The sequence below is a fragment of the Podarcis erhardii genome, assembly GCF_964252035.2.
Source record: "Podarcis erhardii genome assembly, chromosome: 13".
NCBI classification, from domain to species: Eukaryota; Metazoa; Chordata; class Lepidosauria; order Squamata; family Lacertidae; genus Podarcis; species Podarcis erhardii.
In genome coordinates this window covers 1198487-1221900 of record NC_138502.1, presented here as the reverse complement: position 1 = coordinate 1221900, position 23414 = coordinate 1198487, and the positions used below count along the sequence as shown (strand labels likewise).

General features: G+C 48.8%; 2 protein-coding genes and 1 long non-coding RNA gene across 3 annotated transcripts in view; 2 read left to right on the top strand and 1 right to left on the bottom strand.

Annotated features, from left to right (window-relative positions):
- The window catches only part of GIGYF1 (GRB10 interacting GYF protein 1), a 51921-nt gene extending 37705 nt beyond the window's left edge, over window positions 1-14216 (bottom strand). The window contains exon 1 of the mRNA XM_081835622.1: window positions 14039-14216. The gene's annotated coding sequence lies outside the window, so the exon portion shown is untranslated. The remainder of the gene's footprint in view (window positions 1-14038) is intronic.
- Window positions 1-23414, top strand: part of LOC309326848 — a 101409-nt gene that overhangs the window by 5974 nt on the left and 72021 nt on the right. The gene's annotated exons all lie outside the window — the stretch shown is intronic.
- On the top strand, window positions 15153-16590 carry MEI4 (meiotic double-stranded break formation protein 4). The gene has a single exon (XM_081835867.1). It carries the CDS (start codon window positions 15308-15310, stop codon window positions 16490-16492), a length of 1185 nt encoding a protein of 394 aa, XP_081691993.1. The 5' UTR covers window positions 15153-15307; the 3' UTR covers window positions 16493-16590.

The window sequence follows — 23414 nt, the reverse complement described above, 5'->3', positions numbered from 1 at the left end:
TCCGACTCTTTGTGACCCCCTGGACCAGAGCACGCCAGGCCCTCCTGTCTTCCACTGCCTCCCACAGTTTGGTCAGACTCATGCTGGTAGCTTCGAGAACACTATCCAACCATCTCGTCCTCCGTCGTCCCCTTCTCCTTGTGCCCTCCATCTTTCCCAACATCAGGGTCTTTTCCAGGGAGTCTTCTCTTCTCATGAGGTGGCCCAAGTCTTGGAGCCTCAGCTTCAGGATCTGTCCTTCCAGTGAGCACTCAGGGCTGATTTCCTTCATTTTTTAAAAAATAATTTTTATTAATTCCAATAGAAACTCAAATCAAAAACGTCAAATCTTCACCAAGGCCAACTATTCAGCTAGTAGTAGCACATTTGCAAAGCTAAGCAGGGCCTGGTATGGTTTCAAACTGGATGGGGGATGTGTTGAGACTAGAGCAGGGGTCAGGAAGCTTTTTCAGCAGGGGGCCAGTCCACTGTCCCTCAGACCTTGTGGGGGGCTGGGCTATATTTTGAAGGGGGGAAATGAACAAATTCCTATGCCCCACAAATAACCCAGAGATGCATTTTAAAGAAAAGGACACATTCTACTCATGTAAAAACACGCTGATTCCCGGACCGTCCGCGTGCCCGATTGAGAAGGCGATTGGGCCGGATCCGGCCCCCGGGCCTTAGTTTGCCTACCCATGGACTAGAGGTTGGGTCAGATCCCCCTTCCAACTCGTGATTCTATAATTCTATGGCAGAAGAACTGGCTGAGAAAATGCACTGCTGACTAATTAGGCCTAGGATTAAATTAGGATTAAATAAATATATACTGTATTTTTTGCTCTATAAGACTCACTTTTTCCCTCCTAAAAAGGAAGGAGAAATGTGTGTGCGTCTTATGGAGCGAATGCAGGCTGCGCAGCTATCCCAGAAGCCAGAACAGCAAGAGGGATTGCTGCTTTTGCTGCGCAGCGATCCCTCTTGCTGTTCTGGCTTCTGGGATTCAGAATACTTTTTTTCTTGTTTTCCTCCTCCAAAAACTAGGTGCGTCTTATGGTCTGGTGCGTCTTATAGAGCGAAAAATACGGTAAATAAGAAAAAGTACGATAAGAAAAGTTAGGAAGTTTGATTATGACTGGAATATTGTTATATGAAATAATGATATTGGAAACTGCTACATTTAATTACAAGGAAATTCAGCTGGAAGAGATTGGAGGAAGTCAGGTAATATGTTTATTAAGTTGGATTTTAATTAACTAAGTAAGTCTTATTGTATGTGATGGTATGTGTGAGGTTTGAAATACTTTATCTCTTTTATTCTCCCCCCCCCTTTTATTATTGTCTTTTCTTTTTCTGTTATGTTAAAGTTATGCTTTTGTATGAAAATTAATAAACATTATTCGGGGGGGGTGAAAAGAAAATGCACAGCTGAACCTTTGGTCGTTCTTATTTGATTTGATGCTGGGGGCTATTGTTGGAAACCGAGAAGGCAGAGAGAGGGAAGACGAAAGAGGAGGAGCAGAGAAGGTGAGTCAGAATAATCCCAAGAAGAAATGAGCGCAATTTAAAGGAGTCTCACTCTACTTGGAAATCCTGAGTTTACGGCGCAAGATGAACATCTGGAAAGTGAAAAATTGCCAGCGAATTTTTAAACTGAAAACCACTGAGAACACAGAAGCAGCGCCACCTCGTGGTAGGAGGGGGAACGACTTCATGTGAGTTTGGGCTTTAAAGTCCACGTCTCTCCTCTATGGATTTGTGGGCCATATGTCATTAGCTGCAAGACTCTGCCTTCTTTACACAGGTAATTTTTTTTACATAAACCTGCTCACCTGCGTTAACTTACTAACGGGGCCAGAACAGATAATTCAGCAGTCAGTCTGTGAGCCCTTAGAAAAAGATGCTGTGATTACTAAGGCTGTCAGCATCGCCCTTGAGCCAGTGTCACCAACTGGACTCATGCACTTCAACCCTGACTGGGCTAGGCGAGCTGGGTAGCACTTCCAGAGACCACCTTTTACACAGGAACAGGTCAAAGTGCTGTGGACTCACAGCCTGAAGATGTGAGCACCAGATTCACTTCCACAATATAGTCGTCGCACAGCAGAGTATAGCAGAGTCTGGCAGTGTATAAACGACTCGGAGAGCAGCTCTGTAGAATATCTTCTTTTATTCTATAACTACAACTACAGTGGTGCCCCACAAGACGAACGCCTCGCAAGACGGAAAACCCGCTAGACAAAAGGGTTTTCCGTTTTGCAGGCGCTTCGCTAAACGAATTTCTCTATGGGGTTGCTTCGCAAGACGAAAAAATCTTGCGAGTTCCAGCGGGTTTTTTTCGCTTCCCCCCCTTTCCTAAGCCGCTAGGCTGCTTATCAGCTGTTCCGCTGATAAGCCGCTTAACAGCTGATCGCTAAAAGCCGCTAGACCGCTAATAGCGCTAATCCGCTAAGCTGTCAATGGGCTTGCTTCGCAAGACGAAAAAACCGCTATACGAAGAGCCTCACGGAACGGATTAATTTCGTCTTGCGAGGCACCACTGTATAATACAAAACTATATACAGAGCTAAATAGGTCTAAGCATAAATTAATGCTGCACTGAGTGTCTGCAGCTGCTCTTAGCAGCAACCTTATCTCTACACACGATCTCTAACACTCAGTCTCTCTCTCTCTCTCCGACACACTGACTGACTTGGTGCTGGAGCTGAATAAGTAGAAAGCAGAACACTGCTCCTCCTCTCTGGAGAATCAGCAGACTCGTCAGGAGATTCTTGGATATGGGAGGGGTGAAATCTCCTCAAAGGCCCAGCAAAGACAAGTCATGCCAGAGAAATCTTGTTTCTTTTTCTGATAAAAGTTACTTGTCATCACAGAAAACAGTGGCAAGTGGGGTGATGCGGGGTCCTATCCTGAGCCTGCTGTGGTTCAACATCTTTGTAAACAACTTGGATGAAGGAATTGAGGGGATGCTCATCAAATTTGCAGATGGCAATAAATGGGGAGGGGTAGCCAATGCCACCGAAGATAGATTTGGGATTCACAATGAATTTAACAGATTGGAGAACTGAGCCAAATCTAACAAAATGAATTGCAACCGGGAGAAATGTCAGGTTCTGCACTTCGGCAGGAATAGCCAGCTGCACAAATGTAAGATGAGGGACATTTGGCTTGCTAACCGTAAATGTCAAAAGGATCAAGGGGTCTTAGTAGACTGTAAGCTTAACACAAGTCAATAATGTGATGCAGCAGCAAAAAAAGCTAATGCTATTCTTGTTGTTGAGTCGTTTAGTCGTGTCCGCCTCTTCGTGACCCCCTGGACCAGAGCACGCCAGGCCCTCCTGTCTTCCACTGCCTCCCGCAGTTTGGTCAAACTCATGCTGGGAGCTTCAAGAACACTGTCCCACCATCTCGTCCTCCGTCGTCCCCTTCTCCTTGCGCCCTCCATCTTTCCCAACATCAGGGTCTTTTCCAGGGAGTCTTCTCTTCTCATGAGGTGGCCAAAGTCTTGGAGCCTCAGCTTCAGGATCTGTCCTTCCAGTGAGCTCTCAGGGCTGATTTCCTTCAGAATGGAGAGGTTTGATCTTCTTGCAGTCCATGGGACTCTCAAGAGTCTCCTCCAGCACCAGAATTCAAAAGCATCCATTCTTCGGCGATCAGCCTTCTTTATGGTCCAGCTCTCACTTCCATACATCACTCCTGGGAAAACCAGAGCTTTTACTATATGGACCTTTGTTGGCAAGGTGATGTCTCTGCTTTTTAAGATGCTGTCCACTCCATGGACAAAGACAATGCTATTCTAGGCTGCATCAATGGAAGTCTAGGGTTCGGATCGAGGGAAGTAATAGTACCACTCTATTCTGCCTTGGCCAGACCCCAACTGGAGTCCTGTGTCCAGTTCTGGGCACCCCAGTTTAAGGAGGACATTGACAAGCAGGAAGGTGTGAAGAGGAGGGAGACCAGAATGATCAAAGTGTCTGGAAACCAAGCCTGATGAGGAACATTTGAGGGAGCTGGGTATGTTCAGCCTGGAAAAGAGAAGACTGAGATAGGACAGCCATCTTCAAGTATCTGAAGGGCTGTCATCACATGGAAGATGGAGCAAGCTAGTTTTCTGCTGCTCCAGAGGGCAGGATCCAAACGGATTCAAATGACAAGGAAGGCGATTCCGACTAAATACCCTGAATACCTTTCTGACTGTAAGCTCTGTTTGACAGTGGAACAGTTTCCACGAGAGGTAGCAGTGTTTTTAAGCAGAGGTTGGGTGGCCATGTGCTGTTTATGATCTAGTTGGACCTGATAACTCTCAAGAGTCCCTACAATTCTATGCTTTGATGGTGTTGGCGAATTCCACTGCTTTTTAACATGTGCCATGTGAGAATATCTTCCTTATCCTGAATCCTCCATCGTTCAGTTTCACTGGACAATCCCACTGAGTCTACAGCTTCCTCTGGCCTTTTGATCATTTAGGTTGCTCCTTGTGGCACCTTTTCAAAGTTTGGGAGCATTCAGTCACCTCCGTGGGCAGCTTGTGGGCTTCTTGGAAGGTACCTGCTTGGCAGAAGCCAGAGCTCTTCACCCACAGAAAATGGAAACTCTTTGAAACAAAATGCTAGGCTGGGTATCTCAGAAGGGCTTGTTCTTTTCATCGGCGGCTCACAAATACCCAACAAGCAGGAGACCTAAAGAGACAAGAGCCCCCCAAACCCCCCAATCACCACCACCACCATGGCAACATCAAAAGTTCAGCCTCGGACCATAGGGCATCAAAGTGAATTGGAATCATCATCAACAAGAATGGCAGATAAAATTAATGGACTGTGCAGAATTAGATAAATTAACAGGAAGGATTCGAAACCTGCGGGACCAGAGATGCTTAGAAGACTGGAGAAAATATTTCAACTATTTGAAAAGCAACTGTAATGAACAGATTACGCTGGTAGGACTGCAAGAAGTTCTGTATGGAGGATTATTTGAAATATTGCGAGAAAGACTATGTTGTGACTTATTAGTCAATGATAATTAAAAGTAATAGTTGAAATTAAGAAATGCAGAACAATGCAGAACAAGGGATAAAGAACGGAAAATCTTCACAGGTGGTTGACGGAAGTCTAAAGTATTGTATAAGAAGTTATGTTAAATGATGGATGGAAATGATATGTTAAAAAAAAACAATAAAAATGTATTTTTAAAAATAGGAATCATCATCAACAACAACAACAAGGTACTCTTTTGCTCGCTCATTCTCAAGGGAGAGAAAGTTTTATTCCTATAATAGTACAGTTGTATGGTGCCTGTTCAGTTCCAACTTCCAAGAAGTGTCCCACGTCCTCTGACCGCAGGGAGCCAATTCTTTAGGAAGCCTTCCTCCCTCTCTCCTGTCCTGCAAGGGGGTCAAACTGCCTGGCTGCGTGCTGTATTATTGTTGTTATTGTTGTTGTTGTTGTTGTGGTTGTTGTTGTTGTTGTTGTTGTTGAACAGCCAGCCCCAAATTCTGGATGGCAGACTATAAATCAAGAAGAGACTCTGGTCATGTAGGTAGAACTTTGCTATCAATGCCTACTAACCCTCATAGCTTCTTCATTCCACTCCCACTGCTTCTGAATACCAGTTGCTGTAAACCACAGGAGAGCAGAGCACTCTCGCACTCAGGTCCTGCTTTCCGGCTTCCAAAAACAGGCGCCTGGTTGGCAATCTAGGGCTGGCCAATATATCAACGTATCGTCCCAGACTGGTCTGAAGTCCATGTTGTGAGATTGGTTCCACAGCCAGAGCTTCAGAGCGGACAAAAACCCCACACAAGTGTGAAAGCGAAGGCTACCAAATAAATCCGCAAGGACAGCCACGCAGCTGAGACGACGGGCAGGGTGCCTTGCAGTAGCTCAGGATAAAGCACTGCTGCATGAACCTTTCTGCTGACCGTGGATGAGTGGAGCAAACAATGGAGGAAACCAGACTTTGCCTGCAGCAAACAGAGGCTGACCAAGTCCAACCTGGCAGGCTCCCAACTCCACCTGTCTCTTGAGCGCCACATACAACACCTGAAATGCACTTAAGGGGGCAGCTAAAAGCCGAGAGGGGTTGAAGGAGAACAAGGCTTGAGGCAGGAGATCCAAAATACAGTAGGAAAGAGAACCATGGTCGGCACTCCCAATATTTTGTATTACTGCACCTTACTGCTCTTCTGGTTGCAAAGATTTTCGAACCAACTTAAATGTTGCGTTTTATATTGTTGTAAAACCAACACAGGCACCCCGGGATGAAACGCACATAAGAAGTGCAATAAATGCACCTTTCCCGCCCTGATCTGGCCACAGTGATCCAAGCGACGGTCACCTCCAGGCTTGACTACTGTAACTCGCTCTATGTGGGGCTGCCCTTGAAGCTGACCCAGAAACTCCAGCGGGTGCAGAATGCCACGGCGAGGCTCCTTACGGGCTCCTTGCCGTGGGATCACATTCACCCAGTGCTTTACCAACTGCACTGGCTCCCGGTGGAGTACAGGGTCAGGTTTAAGGTGCTGGTTTGTACCTTTAAAGCCCTATGCGGCCTAGGACCTTCGTACTTATGGGACCGCCTCTCCTGGTATGCCCCACGGAGGACCTTAAGGTCCACAAACGACAACACATTGGAGTTCCCACATTGCAAGGTGGTTAGATTGGTCTCAATCAGGGCCAGGGCCTTTTTGGCACTGGCCCTGACATGGTGGAACACTCTGTCCCAAGAGACCAGGGCCCTGTGGGACTTGACATCTTTCCGCAGGGCTTGCAAGACAAAGCTCTTCTGCCTGGCCTTTGGTTTGGACTCGGTCTGACCCTTATGTTTCCCTCCCCTTGTGGTTTTGATCTATGGGCTACTTTTAAAATGAGGCTGCATTTTAAATTATATTTTAACCTGTATTTTAATTTTTTTTTTTTTAATTGTAATTTTACTGGTGTGAGCCGTCCTGAGCCCGGCTCTGGTCAGGGAGGGCAGGGTATAAATAAAATTATTTATTATTATTATTACTATCCCCACCACCGGAGGAAAGTCTTTCTCCTTGGTCATGCTTGCATATCCAGCTTCCCAACCACGTCTTCGCTCTCAGACACAGCCAAAGGTTTCATGTCTAGACTGGACAGAGCAGCCCGAACAGAAGATGCTGGTTGACCAAACAGAAGGAACAACCAACTCTATTATTTTTACATGCCTAATATTTTTGAAGTGTGTTGCTATTTATCTGGATCATTCATTCCCTTCAATGGTCTTGAAATGCTATCCAGGATTCTTCCTAAAGTTTACAGATCAATTCTTTAGAACTGAACTATTTATCCAGAGTACATAAGATGAGCCCTAAAGCAGAGCAGCTGGATCAGGCCAAAGGCCCACCAAGCTCCCAAATCTAGCCCAGAATCCTGTTCTCACTCTGGTCAACCAGATGTTCCAAAGGGAAATCTGCAAGCAGGACCCGAGCGCAACAACAGAAGCCCCCTCCCCACGTGGGATTGCCAGGATCTGTTCATAGATAAGGTAAAAGGACTCTTGGACGGTTAAGTCCAATTAAAGGCGACTATGGGGTTGCGGCGCGCATCCCGCTTTCAGGCCAAAGGAGCCGGCATTTTGTCCACAGAAAGCTTTCCGGCTCATGTGGCCAGCATGACTAAACCGCTTCTGGCGCAACAGAACACCGTGATGGAAAACAGAACGCATGGTCAAAACAAAACAAATTCCTTCCAGTAGCACCTTAAAGACCAACTAAGTCAGTTCTTGGTATGAGCTTTCGTGTGCATGCACACTTCTTCAGATACACATGGAAATGCCATTTACCTCCCCGCCACAGTGGTACCTATTTATCTACTTGCGCTGGTGTGCTTTCGAACTGCTAGGTTGGCAGGAGCTGGGACAGAGCAACGGGAGCTCACTCCGTTGCGGAGATTCGAACCGCCAAACTTCTGATCGGCAAGCCCAAGAGGCTCAGTGGTTTAGACCACAGCGCCACCCGCGTCACTTTACTGTTCAGAGATATACTGCCTTCAGCAAAAGAGGTAGATCAGAGCCTTCTTTTCCATGACTTTACCTAATTCTCTTTTAAAAGCAAGATGGTAGCCTCCAGTACACTTAGCACAAGCATGTCCAAAGTCTGATTTGGGGGCCCAATCTGGCCCGCTGGTCGGTTTAACCCGGCCCCTGAGAGCCAGTGTGGTGTAGTGGTTAAGAGCGGTGGACTCGTAATCTGGTGAACCGGGTTCGCTTCCCTGCTCCTCCACATGCAACTGCTGGGTGACCTTGGGCCAGTCACGCTTCTCTGAAGTCTCTCAGCCCCACTCACCTTCACAGAGGAAGGGAAAGAAGAATGTTAGCTGCTTTGAGAGTCCTTAAAGGGAGTGAAAGGTGGGATATCAAATCCAAACTCTTCTACTCTTCTTCTTTATTTCCTGGGGTAAAATCCTAAAAAAAGCTCAACAACTTCAATCCTAAAAAAAAAGGTCAACAGCTGGTTGGCCCTCACGGCCCTTCACTTCATCAAATCTGGCCCTCTTTGAAAAAAGTTTGGAAACCACTGACCTAGCAAGACGAAATGACAAAGCTTAACCATGCGCTGCTGCAAAGGACTTTCTCCACCCTCTCCTGAAACTTCCAACATACGTCAATCATATGATGACTCCGCTGCATTCAAGAATTATGAGAAGGAAAAAGCTTCTTCTTAGCTGCTTTCCTCACATTGTGCGTAATCTTAACACGCCTCTCTCATGTTGTCCCCCAGCCTTACTAGCCATTTCCCTAAACGGAAAGCCCCAAACATTGAAACCTTTCCTAACGTCCAAACATCGCTCCAGCCCCTTGGTGACGTTGCCTGCCCTTTCCAGAGGTGAGGCGAAGAGAACTCCAATGACTTGGAACACGAGGAACTTCTAAGAAAAAACAATTACGGAAAATCAAGGAATTCATAACAGGCACCGAAGAATCGCGGTCCATACATTATGCATCTCAACTTTTTAATCGCTTCTAATATGTAATATTTGGCTTGTCACATGCCATATAGCACTTCAGACCAACGAGGACTCTAGCGCTGCAATGAACATATATGAACTCTGGCTGACTTTGCTTGCAAACTGTAAACGCGTCTCTCCAGTGTCCCCTCATCCACAACGCCTTTCTTGAATCAGCTTTTCCCAGACTGGTGCCCTCCAGGCATTCGGGGCTGCAAATCCCATCAGCCCCAGCACTACACAACTCTGCTGGCTGGGCATGATGGGAGATGTAGTCCAAGACCTGCAAGGCACCAGGTTGGGCAAAGGCTGGTTTTAATGCTGGGACCTGGGCCAGCATTTCCAAGCTTACTACAGTGGTACCTCTGGTTACATATGCTTCAGGTTACAGACTCCGCGAACAGAGAAATAGTACCTCGGGTTAAGAACTTTGCTTCAAGATGAGAACAGAAATCACGCGGCGGCAGCAGGAGGCCCCATTAGCTAAAGTGGTGCTTCAGGTTAAGAACAGTTTCAGGTTAAGAACAGACCTCCAGAACGAATTAAGTACTTAAACCAAGGTACCTCTGTACTACTGGTAAAGGTAAAGGTAAAGGGACCCCTGACCATTAGGTCCAGCCGTGACGGACTCTGGGGTTGCGGCGCTCATCTCGCTTTATTGGCCGAGGGAGCCGGCGTACAGCTTCCGGGTCATGTGGCCAGCAGGACTAAGCTGCTTCTGGCGAACCAGAGCTGCACACGGAAACGCCGTTTACCTTCCCGCCGGAGCGGTACCTATTTATCTACTTGCACGTTGATGTGCTTTCGAACTGCTAGGTTGGCAGGAGCAAGGACCAAGCAACGGGAGCTCACCCCGTTGCGGGGATTCGAACCGCCGACCTTCTGATTGGCAAGTCCTAGTTTAACCCACAGTGCCACCAGCGTCCCTGTACTACTGTTATTATCGCTGATTTATTAATCACCTTCTAAACCACCGTCTAAGGCAATTTACACATTAGCTTAGGCTGGGACAAGACCTTCCTATGTGCAGGAAGAGAGTTTGGACCCAGGACACAACACAGAGCCAAAAACCCCCAGAGGACTGTCCACAGTCTCCATGTGCTTTTGTTTTTTTTACTTTATTTAAAACTTCACTACACCACCCTTCAGTTCAATATAGCATGAAGCAAGGCTCCATGGCGAGAGAGCTCCACAAGCAGACCTTGCTTTAGATCAGGCATAGGCAAACTTGGCCCTCCATATGTTTTGAGACTACAACTCCCATCATCCCTGACCACTGGTCCTGCTAGCTAGGGATGATGGGAGATGTAGTCCTAAAACATGTGGAGGGCCGAGTTTGCCTATGCCTGCTTTAGATACAGCTTTGACCAGACCAGAGGCCAGTGGGGCTTCTGAAGCCTCACTGAGAAAAACTGCCAGTGCCAGGTCCCAATTAGAAGCCTTAAGTGGCTGTGTTTTGAACTCGGTGCTGTTTCTGGGAAGTCTTCAAAATAATAATAATAATAATAAATTTTATTTATACCCTGCCCTCCCCGGCCAGAGTCGGGCTCAGGGCGGCTAACACCAATAAAATTTCAGTAAAAACATTATGGGGGGGATTAATATACAGGTTAAAATGCAATTTAAAAGGCAGCCTCATTTTAAAAGTAGCCCATAGATCAAAACCATAAGGGGAGGGAAACATAAGGGTCAGACTGAGTCCAAACCAGACAGAACAGCTCTGTCTTGCGGAAATATGTCAAATCCCACAAGGCCCTAGTCTCTTGGGACAGAGCGTTCCACCACGTCAGGGCCAGTACTGAAAAGGCCCTGGCCCTAGATGAGACCAACCTAACCACCTTGTAACTTAGGACCTCCAAAATGTTGTCATTTGTGGACCTTAAGGTCCTCCATGGGGCATACCAGGAGAGGCAGTCCCATAGGTACGAGGGTCATAGGCGCCTAACCCAAAGGCCACCACCAGAGCTGCAACAAGCTCTCTCCACACAGGAGGGGGCATAAGCCGAGTGAAAGGCACTCCATGCGCCTTTGCTGTTTCAGCGCTGCAAAACTCTGGTCCCTTTTGCCATTTTGGCCACCCTTTTGCAAGTTCAAACAACCATGGGTTAGCACAGTTAATTGTGTGAACTCAATGCAGGACCACACCCCCTGGGTGTGATCTGGCCACTAGTGGCTGCATGAGAAGAATGGATTAAGTGTCCATGTCTGCAGCAATCTGATTAATCATGACCCCTAATAAAGTGTGGTTTCATCAAGGAAATATTTTACTTCCGATCACAGACACTAGAAATCCAGGAAGGCTGTATCTTGGTGAGCTCGTCTCCCGAGTGCCTAAAACTCAACTCAAATAACTGTTTTACTTTCCTCTCCTTCCTCTGTGCAGATGTGGCCTCAGAACTGCCTGCCCGCTCCCTTCACCCTGCCCACCATTCAAAGAATGGAAGAGCCCCACCAGACCAGGTTGGCCAACGAAGCACCAACTCCAGAAGAAGCAATGGAGAGCCACCACACAACACCAGGGAACACAAGCCGTCGTCCTCTGCCAGGCGCAACTGAGCATTTCAGAAGACTATCTGAACATCACACAAGTGCCAAGATCCCAACAACAATATTAGGAAAATAACTTTGTTCCCAACCAAAATTTACTAATGGGAGGAAGGGCTTCTCAATAGAGGAATGGGTGGTGACTGCCACGGATGACCGTACGCAAGTCCACCTAGCATGGCGGCAGTTACTATACCCTGCAGCAATGAATTCCACAGGTTAATAGCACACTGCACAAAATGTGTCCACCACAACCTAATAACAGACATGTCAACTTGTCACCACCTCCAGGCAGGAAGAGGCTTCTCTTTAAAAAGAAAGAAAGTGTTTTTTCCCTTTCCCTTTTAAGACCACAGAAAGTTGAAAGTAAGTTGCTGCAGTCAGGCCAGCCAATATCTTTGCATCCGCTGCATTGTGGTCCAACAATGGGTGAATCTATTCAACACTCCCAGCACTCTGCACAGCTTTCTAAATCTATTCTCTGTTTATTTCCCCCCAAGAGGTAAGCAATCTCCAAAATATATCTGCTCTCTGATGGTTTGCATAGAAAGCCACCTTATACAGAGCCAGACCATTGCTCTGCCTAACTCAGCGTCACCTACACCATACACCAGGGGTCAGCAACCTTTTTCAGCTGTGGGCCGGTCCACCGTCCCTCAGACCATGTGGTGGGCTGGACTATATTTTGAAAAACATAATAACGAACGAATTCCTATGTCCTACAAATAACCCAGAGATGCATCTGAAATAAAAGCACATATTCTACTCATGTAAAAACACCAGGCAGGCCCCACAAATAACCCAGAGATTCATTTTAAATAAAAGGACACATTCTACTCATGTAAAAACATGCTGATTCCCGGACCATCCGTGGGCCAGATTTGGAAGGCGATTGGGCGACATCTGGCCCACGGGCCTTAGGTGCCTACCCCTGCCATACACACTCCAATCCTGCTGTATCTGTTTCAGATATGGCAACCAGCACCACACACATGCCCCTGGCTTTATAACAGAACAAGAGCTTGTTAGCCAGAAAGCCAGACTTCAACACTGCCAAGTACATTCAGGGTATGTCCCAAGGCTGAAATACTGGGAGCAAGGTATTCCTATATTGACTGTTTGCACAAGAAAGTAATCAAAGACTGGGCAGTAGGCATGAAACTCCGCACTGCCAAACTGCCTTTTAAAATCTCTTAAAGGAGTTTTTTAGTACCACTTTATAGGGTTGCAGATAACCACCTTTTCCCGCCAGAGGTTCTCTTCAGCAAACCAGCCACACAGCCCAGGCAACAGAAGCCCAGGTCAAAACATTGTGCCCTGTAACAGAGAACTTCCATATACAGATGTCCACGTGGGAATTAGACACCCAAACTTTACAAGGAGGTGGCATCAAAACTAACTCAACAGGCAGGAAGGGAATAATATTTGAGGAGGAGACTAAGAGAAAGGAAAGGAAACCAGGACTCCCAAAACCCCACTTATCACACTCGGCTTCTCAAAGGCATTTTGGCACTGGAGTTTGTGGGTGCAAATTATTACGGGTCATTTAGCAAGAGAATGCCCCAGTAATCTATCTTCACTCTGCCTTACCCAAGAAGCGTTTGTCTGTCATGCAATAGCCTTCTGCAGGCTGGTGACCTTACAGGATCCTGTCCCAACCCTGAACTTGGAACTCCACCGAACTGCGGATCTCTCTGGTTGATCTGCGCGCGCGCACGCGCCCCCTAAACCTCTTCCTAAGGAACAGAGAGCGTTGCAGGGAACCACGGCAATCCTCTCTCTTGCAGCCCGCGTCATTTCGAGGTCTCCGCAAGCATGACAGGGGGGGAGTGGCGAAGCGGCAAAGCCTTCAGGGGCGCCGGAGCCACCCCGCCACCCTTCCTCTTTGCACGGGCACCGGGGCACCGCAGGGCGAGCCCTAGGGGTAGCCGGGGCGGGTGGGGGGAGTCTCAAGTCCGTCCTGCCCCGGGGGCTTCCCCCCCCCCGCTTGCAAAGGGCACAATGCAATCAGGGATGCAAGGCGAATGGGTTGGGCTGGGCTTTTCTTTTTGCAGCAGCGAGAGCAAGGGGCATGGGGGCTTTGCATGCACACGCAGGAGGGCGACCTCCGCCGCCATGCACGAGAGCCAGGGGGGTCCGGGGCTGCAGCAGAGGGGCCCCCCGTTTTTTTTTTAAATAGGAAGAGCGTGCAGGGGAACGGGAGGCGCAGTGCAAAGGCTCCCAGGACGGAGCAAAGCGCTGACGGCCGGCACTTTTTTTTATGGGGGGGGGGGAAGGTCCCCTGCGTCTCCATGAGGCGCCTCCGCAGGAGAGGGGGGAGGGGCGGCCCGGGGACCGGAGGGGGCGGGGCCCTGGCTCTCCCTCGGCGGCGCGCGTGTGTGTGTTTTGGGGGGTGTTGCGAAGGGGGAGCCCCTCTCCCTGGCGACGGGGGAGGGCGGGGCCCCGAGGGAGGAGTGGGGGGTGGGGGGGGCTCCCCGGTTCCCATGGCGACGGGGGGAGGAGGAGGGGGGCGGCGGCGGCGGCGGAGGAGGCCCCTCGGCGTCTCTTACCCGCAACTGCTCTCCGCGCGCGCGGGGCGGAGGAGGAGGAGGAGAGGGGGGGACGGGAGAGGGGAAAGAGGAGGAGGCCGCAGCGGCGTCTTAACGGCTCCGCTTCTCTCGCTCTCCTTCCTCCTCTCGCCGCTTGTTTGTGTTTGTAACCAAGATGGCCGCCCTCCTCCCGGTCACGTGACGCGGGCGCCCAAAGGCAGGCCGGGGAGGAGGGGAGGTCACGTGGCGGGGGGAAAGGCGGGGAGAGAAGGTTAAAAGAAAAAACAAAAAACGAGGCGTCGCGCAGGCGCAGTCGCGCCTCCGTACGTGAGCGCCCGGCGTCCCGTTTCCCCTTTCACGCTCGTCACGTGTGCGGGGTTTTTTTTCCCGTGCGCATGCGCGCGCTTACCCGACTCCCCTCGAGCGTTGCAGAGGTAGGAGAGAGAGGCCGGCGCCGCGCCTCAGCGTCACGTGACCAAGGCCGAAGCTGGAGCCGCACGCTCGGACGCCGGGACGTAGCACTTGACGCGCGCTTTTCTTTTTCTTGCCCCGCCCCCTCGGCGAGCCTGGCTGCGGCGATGACGTCATGCGCTTCGCCCTGACGCCGCCACGCCGAAAAATGACGCCCGCGAAGAGAAGAGAGTGTTGAAGAAAAAAGAGTCGCGCGTCCCCCAACGGGAGGCGGGGCCTGCTCCTTTTTTTTTTGTTCCTCCCGAAGTCACGTGTCCGTGAGGCGGTTTCCCGCTCCGAGGCCTCCTAGGCCGCCCTGAGGCGCCTCTCAAGGGCGCGGTAGAAAGAGCCCCGCGGGAGCCAAAGGCCGCGGATGAGGGCCCCAATTTGGGAAAAAATAATAGTAATAAAAAACGTGTGTATGGACCTATAGGTATTTATACAGAGATATAAAGAGGTCCATATATTACGTCATATATATATATATATATATATATATACACACACATATGTAAATATATATAAACATATAACATGTAAACAGATATTTTTTATATGTGCTGTATAATTTTATTTTATTTTATAGCACACATGCCCAAAAAAGTCCAATGAATACCGGCCGTTAAAGCCACGCAGTTTTAAGAAGCAAGGAGTCCTTGTTTATATGCAATTTTGCAGGAAAAGGGCCTTTTTCTTTGGGGGCCGTCTCCGCCTCTGGCGACCCTGGCGTTCTCCAGCGGCCTTGGGCCTTCCGACCGACGAGGCCAGGAGCGCCTGGGGCCTGGATTATGGCGACCGACCCCCTCTTCAGGCCAGACGCCGGGGCCTCCGCTTTTGGGGATGGAAGATGGCGGAGGGGCAGCGTGGTTCCTGGAAGCCTCGCGCCTGGCCCTGGCCCTGGCGGTCTTGCGTTCGAAGCCGCCCGGCGTAAGCGGCAAGGAGCACGCGGAGCACCTGGCCAGGATAGTGTCCGGAAAGGATCCCCGGGAGAAATCGCGAGTGGAAGCTTTGGAAGCGGAAGTGGTTCGCCTGAGGCAGCAGCTCCTCCTGAGCAAAGTTTACCCGGGGTTCGCTTTGGAGAACGGGGATCAAGCCGTCGCCAGCAATGTCCGTGCGGACAATCGCTCCGGCCATTTTGAAGATTCCGGGTGCAGCGTCTCAAACGACGACCTGGCGGACACACAAGATGCCTCAACTGCCTTCAGCCACAACGAGCGCGATCCTGCATCCGACGCTTCATCCGTATTGCCCATGTTGACTTACTCCCGCGCCGGCCCAAGCAAGTCTTTGGTTCCTCACGTACAGTTCCTACGACATTTCCTTGAGCTCAAGCAACTGGCGGTGCATGGAGGTCTAAGAACAGACTTGGGAAAACTCGGAAGGGATTCTTCCGCAATATCTGATTCTTTCTCTCGGTTGCTCGATGGCCTGGTTGCCGCCTATAGTTTCCCCGAACTCCCCTTCTCAGAGTTTATGACTCGGACAGTTTGTGCCATCATAACCGAGTTATTAAGCGATGCTGATGTATCGCAACAGATTTTGGGGAAGTGTCTTAAGAAGCTGGAAGACTCTGTGGAAAGACTCATAGACGTTGTATTGAACAGTAGCCACCTCAACAGATTTCAGGTGCAGGAGTCTATATCCCATGCCCTTGTTTCGATCGGACAATGCAACAGATTGAGAAGGCACACAACATTCCTGCTCTTCAGAGAGGTCAGTCGATTTGCTGATGAGTTGCAGCACACCGGTGAGATTCAAGCTGGACGCGACACGCGATATGAAAATATTTTCTTTCTGTGTAGAGCATTGGAACAGCTTCTTGAAACAGGGACAGAGCGGGAAAATGTTGCTGCCTCTTCAGGCTGCGACGGAGAAGAGAAGAAGATGTTTCTACAGAAACTTGACCAAGCCATTTTTCACCTCTGCGACGAATTTCCCTTGTTCTGTATTTATTTATGGCGACTAGGCACTCTTTTGAATGTGGCACACACGCAGACTGGTGGAAGAAGCTGGCCTGCTTTGTAGCAGTTCATGACTGAGCCTGGAAAATGAGGCTAGCAGGGACTGAGCAATGTCCACCAACGAAAGGAAATGAGATTGCCATCAAAAAGAGCATGGGGATTGCAGATTAAATAAATAAAGTCTAAGACTGCAGGGTTTTTAACTTTGTTCGTTCCCAACTTTTCACCTTTCGTTCTTTCAATTTTGTATTTTAAAAAAAATATTTTGTACTCCTTCAGTGGCCGGTTGACCGTAATAAACATTTGATGGACGCATGAGCTGTGGTTTTATTTTGATTCAGCTTTCCATTTTGTTGCCGTAAACCTGCTTTTGAATGTGCTGGAAAAAAGCAGCTTGCACGTGTTTGAAAAGAGACGTTCTGATGTTTGTACCAGTCAGTTGTTGTTGTTTAGTTGTTTAGTCGTGTCCGACTCTTTGTGACCCCTGGACCAGAGCACGCCAGGCACTCCTGTCTTCCACTGCCTCCCGCAGTTTGGTCAAACTCATGCTGGTCGCTTTGAGAACACTGTCCCACCATCTCGTCCTCCGTCGTCTCCTTCTCCTTGCGCCCTCCATCTTTCCCAGCATCAGGGTCTTTTCCAGGGAATCTTCTCTTCTCATGAGGAGGCCAAAGTCTTGGAGCCTCAGCTTCAGAATCTGTCCTTCCAGTGAGCACTCAGGGCTGATTTTCTTCAGAATGGAGAGGTTGGATCTTCTTGCAGTCCATGGGACTCCCAAGAGTCTCCTCCAGCACCAGAATTCAAAAGCATCCATTCTTCGGCGATCAGCCTTCTTTATGGTCCAGCTCTCTGCGACAAATCTCTTGGAAAGACAGAGGAGAAAGCAAGGTATGAGCACAAGAAGAACCCCAGCAGCAGCGGTAGCTGAATTGGGCAAAAGGGCAGCCCATTTAGTTTGGCATTCTGTTCTCACAGTGGCCAGCCAGATGACCCTGTGAGAAACCCACAAACAGGACCTGGACCAGAAAGAAGAGAAATGGTGGGAAGTGGGCTTGGTGGACAGTCAAGGGACTATACCTGCCAACATCCCACTGATCAAAATAGGTACGCTCATTTTTTGGGGGGGGGGGTCCCGAGCTCTTGTGGGAAGCAACTGACCTAGGCAAGAGCACGAGACCAAAAAACAATTGCCATTTGACATCCTGGCGCGAGCCAGCTGATTCACACAGAGTGCAAGACCCCAAAAAGTGTATTTTGGTCCAGCGCAATGGTGCTCCCTGGCTGTTTTGGGCCACATCTAACCTACCCAGCCAGCATTTTTGATGGGAGTTGTAGTCTAGCAATACAGTGGTACCTCGGGTTAAGTACTTAATTCGTTCCGGAGGTCCGTTCTTAACCTGAAACTGTTCTTAACCTGAAGCACCACTTTAGCTAATGGGGCCTCCTGTTGCTGCCACGCCGCTGGAGCACGATTTCTGTTCTCATCCTGAAGCAAAGTTCTTAACCTGAAGCACTATTTCTGGGTTAGCGGAGTGTGTAACCTGAAGCGTATGTAACCGAAAGTACCACTGTATCTGGATGCCCACCCTTGATCCAAGGAGTGGCAGAACCAAAACCAGCTGACGGTGCAGGGAGTTGCTGCTTTTCAGGGATGATTCTTGCACTGCAGGGAGACAAGGCTGTCCGCTGCCCTAGCTAGATGTCCCATGAAGGAATGCAGGCAGCCATGGAAACAGCGATGTGTTGCAATTTGTTTATCGGCCCAACCTAATTTATTATGGGTGGTTGCCCCAAGATGATGTTCTCTAGCTCTTATCTGTTGGTGACGATGGCAAAGGGTTCCCCTGGATCCATCCCAAGGTTCAGTCACCGTGACACATCCTTGGCACGCAAGAGACTTGGAAGGTATCGCTGCCACCATGCTCTGCCCAGCCCTGAGTCTAAACACATTAGTACTCAATGAAAGGCTGGGAGGCTTTGCAGTGCCTTGCGATGTTCCTCTGCTTTTCAGTATATGGCTGCATAAAGGGGTAAAGGGACCCCTGACCATTAGGTCCAGTCGTGGACGACTCTGGGGTTGCGGCGCTCATCTCGCTTTACTGGCCGAGGGAGCCGGCGTACAGCTTCCGGGTCATGTGGCCAGCAGGACCAAGCTGCTTCTGGCGAACCAGAGCAGCACATGGAAACGCTGTTTACCTTCCCGCCGGAGTGGTACCTGTTTATCTACTTGCACTCTGACGTGCTTTCGAACTGCTAGGTTGGCAGGAGCAGGGACCAAGCAATGGGAGCTCACCCCGTTGCAGGGATTCGAACCGCCAACCTTCTGCTCGGCAAGTCCTAGGCTCTGTGGTTAATCCCTTATACACACCATTTAAAACACACACAGAATCCTGGGAACTGTAGCTTAATCCTCACAGAGCTACCGCTCCCAGCACCCTTAACCAACCTGAGATCCCAGGATTATTGGAGGGGTGCTTTAAACATAGGCTGTGTTGCTGCTCTCCAGTGTTCACACGTCAGCAAATGAAGGCCCCCTATTCTGTGCATTAAACTCTTTCTAGGGGGTGACATTAAATTTGTGTTATCTAATCTCCCACCCCCTAGAACTGTAGCATTGGAACGGACCACGAGGGTCATCGAGTCCAACCCCCTGCAATTGAGGATTCTTTTGTCCTGCGTGGGGGCTCAAACCCACGATCCTGAGATTAAGATGCTGAGCTTTCATTTGTTTCATCCCATCAATCGTGTGTGTGGCACAATCTGGCTTAGAATCCTGGTGGGGAGATCTGCAAATGTGAGCAGTTTAGGATACGGAGCAAATAGAACCATTGAATTGTAGAGTTTTACTGCCTTAGATTCCCCCCATGCCACAAAATCTCTGCCTGCCCAGTCTTTGCTGACTGGGAACAGTTATGGACCACCGGTTTGAAATTTACGGCATGTAATGCCTTAAGAGAGAATATTATGAAAATGATTTACAGGTGGTACATGACCCCAAGTCAAGCTTGCAAAAATTTATCATTTGCCCGATAACAAATGTTGGAAATGCAAAGAGACTGAAGGTACATTCTTTCACCTTTGGTGGACATGCCCAAGGATTAAGACATTCTGGGAGATGATTTATAATGAAATGAAAAAGGTATTTAAATATACCTTCTTGAAGAAACCAGAGGCCTTTCTCCTAGGCATAGTTGGCCAATTGGTGCCAAAGAAGGACAGAATTTTTTTTATGTATGCGACAACAGCAGCAAGAATACTTATCGCAAAATACTGGAAGACACAAGATCTACCCACGCTGGAAGAATGGCAGATGAAGATGATTGACTATATGGGATTGGCAGAAATGACCGGCAGAATCCGAGACCAGGGAAAAGAGTCGGCGGAAGAAGACTGGAGGAAATTTAAAGACTACTTACAGAAATATTGTAAAATTAATGAATGTTAGAATGATGTTGGACAGAAATTAAGCGGTTACTAGCTGTAATGCAAAGGTTGAGCAATAAGTTAAAATAAGTTATATCAAGTTATAATAAGGATTATAGGAGTTATAATAAGGATTATGCTGAGTTAAGAATTTGAACTGGAATACAAAAGGGGGAGGTGAGAGGAGGTCCGGGAAACAAGGTAATGGAAATAAGTAATGGGAATTATATTTGTTTTTTTGTTTTTTTAATTGTGTATTTTTGTATTTTTGTTGTTTTTTGAGCATTTTTTGTTTTTTGTTGGCTTTCTGTATTAAATTGGAAATTCTAATAAATATCTCTTTAAAATAATAATAATAATAATAAATCTCTGCCTGCCCACTCTCCTCCAGATCGTTGCCACCCCACACGGAAACTCGGGACTTAAAGTGTGGATGGACAGCTCTCTTCGGAGGTGGGGCAGGGTGGGGCTGGCTAACGGAGGTACATGTTTAATGATCATGGTCGGGGCAAAGGTACTCCGTGGGATGTGATTCCTGTTGCTCTCTGCCCCGTGGGGAGGGGAGCTGAGATGATATATCAACGGGTTGTTGCACTTCCACCGGCCTGATCGCTCCAGCATCCCACAGGATGGGCACAGAGACAGCCGGGCACCTCCTGACGTTGCTCCTGGTACTTGAGGGCATTGGTGTAGGATGCCAAACCAGAGGCGAATCGTTCAGGTGAGAGGCGGTGTGGAAGGGAGCAGGAATACGGGGATAGAGCTGCTGGGATCGGCTTTTGGTTACTGGAAAATAATTGTTGTTTAGTCGTTCAGTCGTGTCCGCCTCTTCGTGACTCCCTGGACCAGAGCACGCCAGGCACTCCTGTCTTCCACTGCCTCCCGCAGTTTGGTCAAACTCATGCTGGTCTCTTCGAGAACACTGTCCCACCATCTCGTCCTCTGTCGTCCCCTTCTCCTTGTGCCCTCCATCTTTCCCAGCATCAGGGTCTTTTCCAGGGAATCTTCTCTTCTCATGAGGTGGCCAAAGTATTGGAGCCTCAGCTTCAGGATCTGTCCTTCCAGGGAGCACTCGGGGCTGATTTCCTTCAGAATGGAGAGGTTGGATCTTCTTGCAGTCCATGGGACTCTCAAGAGTCTCCTCCAGCACCAGAATTCAAAAGCATCCATTCTTCAGCGATCAGCCTTCTTTATGGTCCAGCTCTCACTTCCATACATCACTAATAATAGAACACAGTAATAGAAAATAATTGAACACAGTACTAGAAGGTTGCCAGCCTAGATGGCTTTAAAAGAGGATGGGACAAATTGACAGAGGAGGAGAGGACTAGCCATGGCTACTCCCTCTTTCGCCCTGACCTAGCCACTGTGATCCACGCGACAGTCACCTCCAGACTGGATTATTGTAACTTGCTCTACGTGGGGCTGCCCTTGAGACTGACCCAAAAACTCCAGCGGGTGCAGAATGCTGCGGCAAGGCTCCTCATGGGGTCCTCGCCGCAGGATCACATTCACCCGGTGCTATACCAGCTACACTGGCTCCCGGTGGAGTACAGGGTCAGGTTGAAGGTGCTGGTTTTGACCTTTAAAGCCCTATGCGGCCTATGACCCACTTACCTACGGGACCGCCTCTCCTGGTATGTCCCTTACGGTCTTCAAACAAAAACATCTTGGAGGCCACAGGGAGGTTAGGCTGGCCTCAACCAGAGCCAGGGCTTTTTCAGCCGTGGCCCCGATCTGGTGGAACACTCTGTCCCAAGAGACTAGGGCCCTGCAGGACTTGACATCTTTCTGCAGGGCCTGCAAGATAGAGTTGTTCCACCAGGCCTTTGGTCATGGCGCAGCCTGACTCCCTCCTTTGGCAATCCTCACAGAACTCTAGCCCAATGGTTGCCATTAATTTGATTTTGAATTGATTTTAGAATGAATTGATTTTAGAATGCTGCGTTACTTTATTGTTGTTATCCGCTCTGAGCCCGGCTTCGTCCGGGGAGGATGGATTATAAATATATTATTATTATTATTATTATTATTATTATTATTATTATTAACCATGAGCTCTGCCTCCACAGTCAGAGGCAGCAACTGCTTCTGAATACTCACGAAGGGGAGAGGGCTCTTGAGTTCGAATCCTGCTTGCGGGCTTCTCATTGGGTTACCTGGTTGGCCACTGTGAGAACAGAATGCTAGACTAAATGTCCCCCCTTTGGCCTGCTCCATCAGCCTCTTTTGACGCATAAAGGATTTCCAGCCTCCTAATTTTGGGGTGCTGGGACAGGAAAGGGAGCAAAAGGGTAAAGAGCAAGTAAACATATTGCGTTGGTTTTCCCCACAACAAGGGAGACCCTTTGTTTGTTGATCGAACAGAAAGCAGATGTTCAGAGGATACCGCACTCTGCATTTTCGTAGCAACCCTACGGACATGTCAAATAAGATGATGGTCCAGAATTCGCGAAGCTCTCTGGAAGTTTCTCCTTAACCTTGAATAGAATCATAGAATCATAGAATCCTAGAGTTGGAAGAGACCCCAAGGGCCATCGAGTCCAACCCCCTGCCAAGCAGGAAACACCATCAGAGCACTCCTGACATATGGTTGTCAAGCCTCTGCTTAAAGACCTCCAAAGAAGGAGACTCCACCACACTCCTTGGCAGCAAATTCCACTGTCGGACAGCTCTTACTGTCAGGAAGTTCTTCCTAATGTTTAGGTGGAATCTTCATTCTTGTAGTTTGGAACCATTGCTCCGTGTCCGCTTCTCTGGAGCAGCAGAAAACAACCTTTCTCCCTCCTCTAGGTGACATCCTTTTATATATTTGAACATGGCTATCATATCACCCCTTAGCCTCCTCTTCTCCAGGCTAAACATGCCCAGCTCCCTTAGCCGTTCCTCATAAGGCATCGTTCCCAGACCTCTCCTATAATGCAGCCTTCCCCCGACCTGGTGAACTGCAGGCGTTTTTGGACTACAAGTCCCATTAGCCCCCAGCCAATACTCCAAGAATCCAAGCTGACAGGTGGACTTCCAACCTCTGTTGGAAAACTTCCAAGGAAAGAAAGTTGACAGCCTCCTGAAGGAGTCCATTCCACTGTCAAACTGCTCTTAACCCTCAGAAAGTCTAGTCATAATCTCCTTTCTTTTGGTATGAATCCATTAGTTCAAGGTTTCCCCCCTGAAGCAGCAGAAAACAAGCTTACTCCATCTTCCATGGGACAGCCCTTTAGATATTTTGAAGGGGGCTACCCTCAGTCCTCTCTTCTCCAGGCTAAATATACCCATCTCCCTCAACCGTTCCTCACAAGGCTGGGTTCCCAGACCCTCCATCTGCTTGTCTGCCCTTCTCTTCACAATTTTCACTTTGACAATATCCCTCTTAAAATGGGGTACCCAGAACCTGGTGAATTCAGGGTCCCCTTTAACAGAATCTTCCAGCCATTAAAAGATCTGGGTAAACAGCAAAGTTTTAAAATTCCTCCTGAAAGTGAGCAATGAGAGAGACAAGATACTCCTCAACTGGGAGGGCATTCCACAAATGGGGAACCAACACCGAAAAGGCCCTGTCACGA

What these genes read in the sequence shown, in the direction of transcription:
- MEI4 (XM_081835867.1), top strand. Translation starts at nt 15,308, where the DNA reads ATGGAAGATGGCGGAGGGGCAGCGTGGTTCCTGGAAGCCTCGCGCCTG.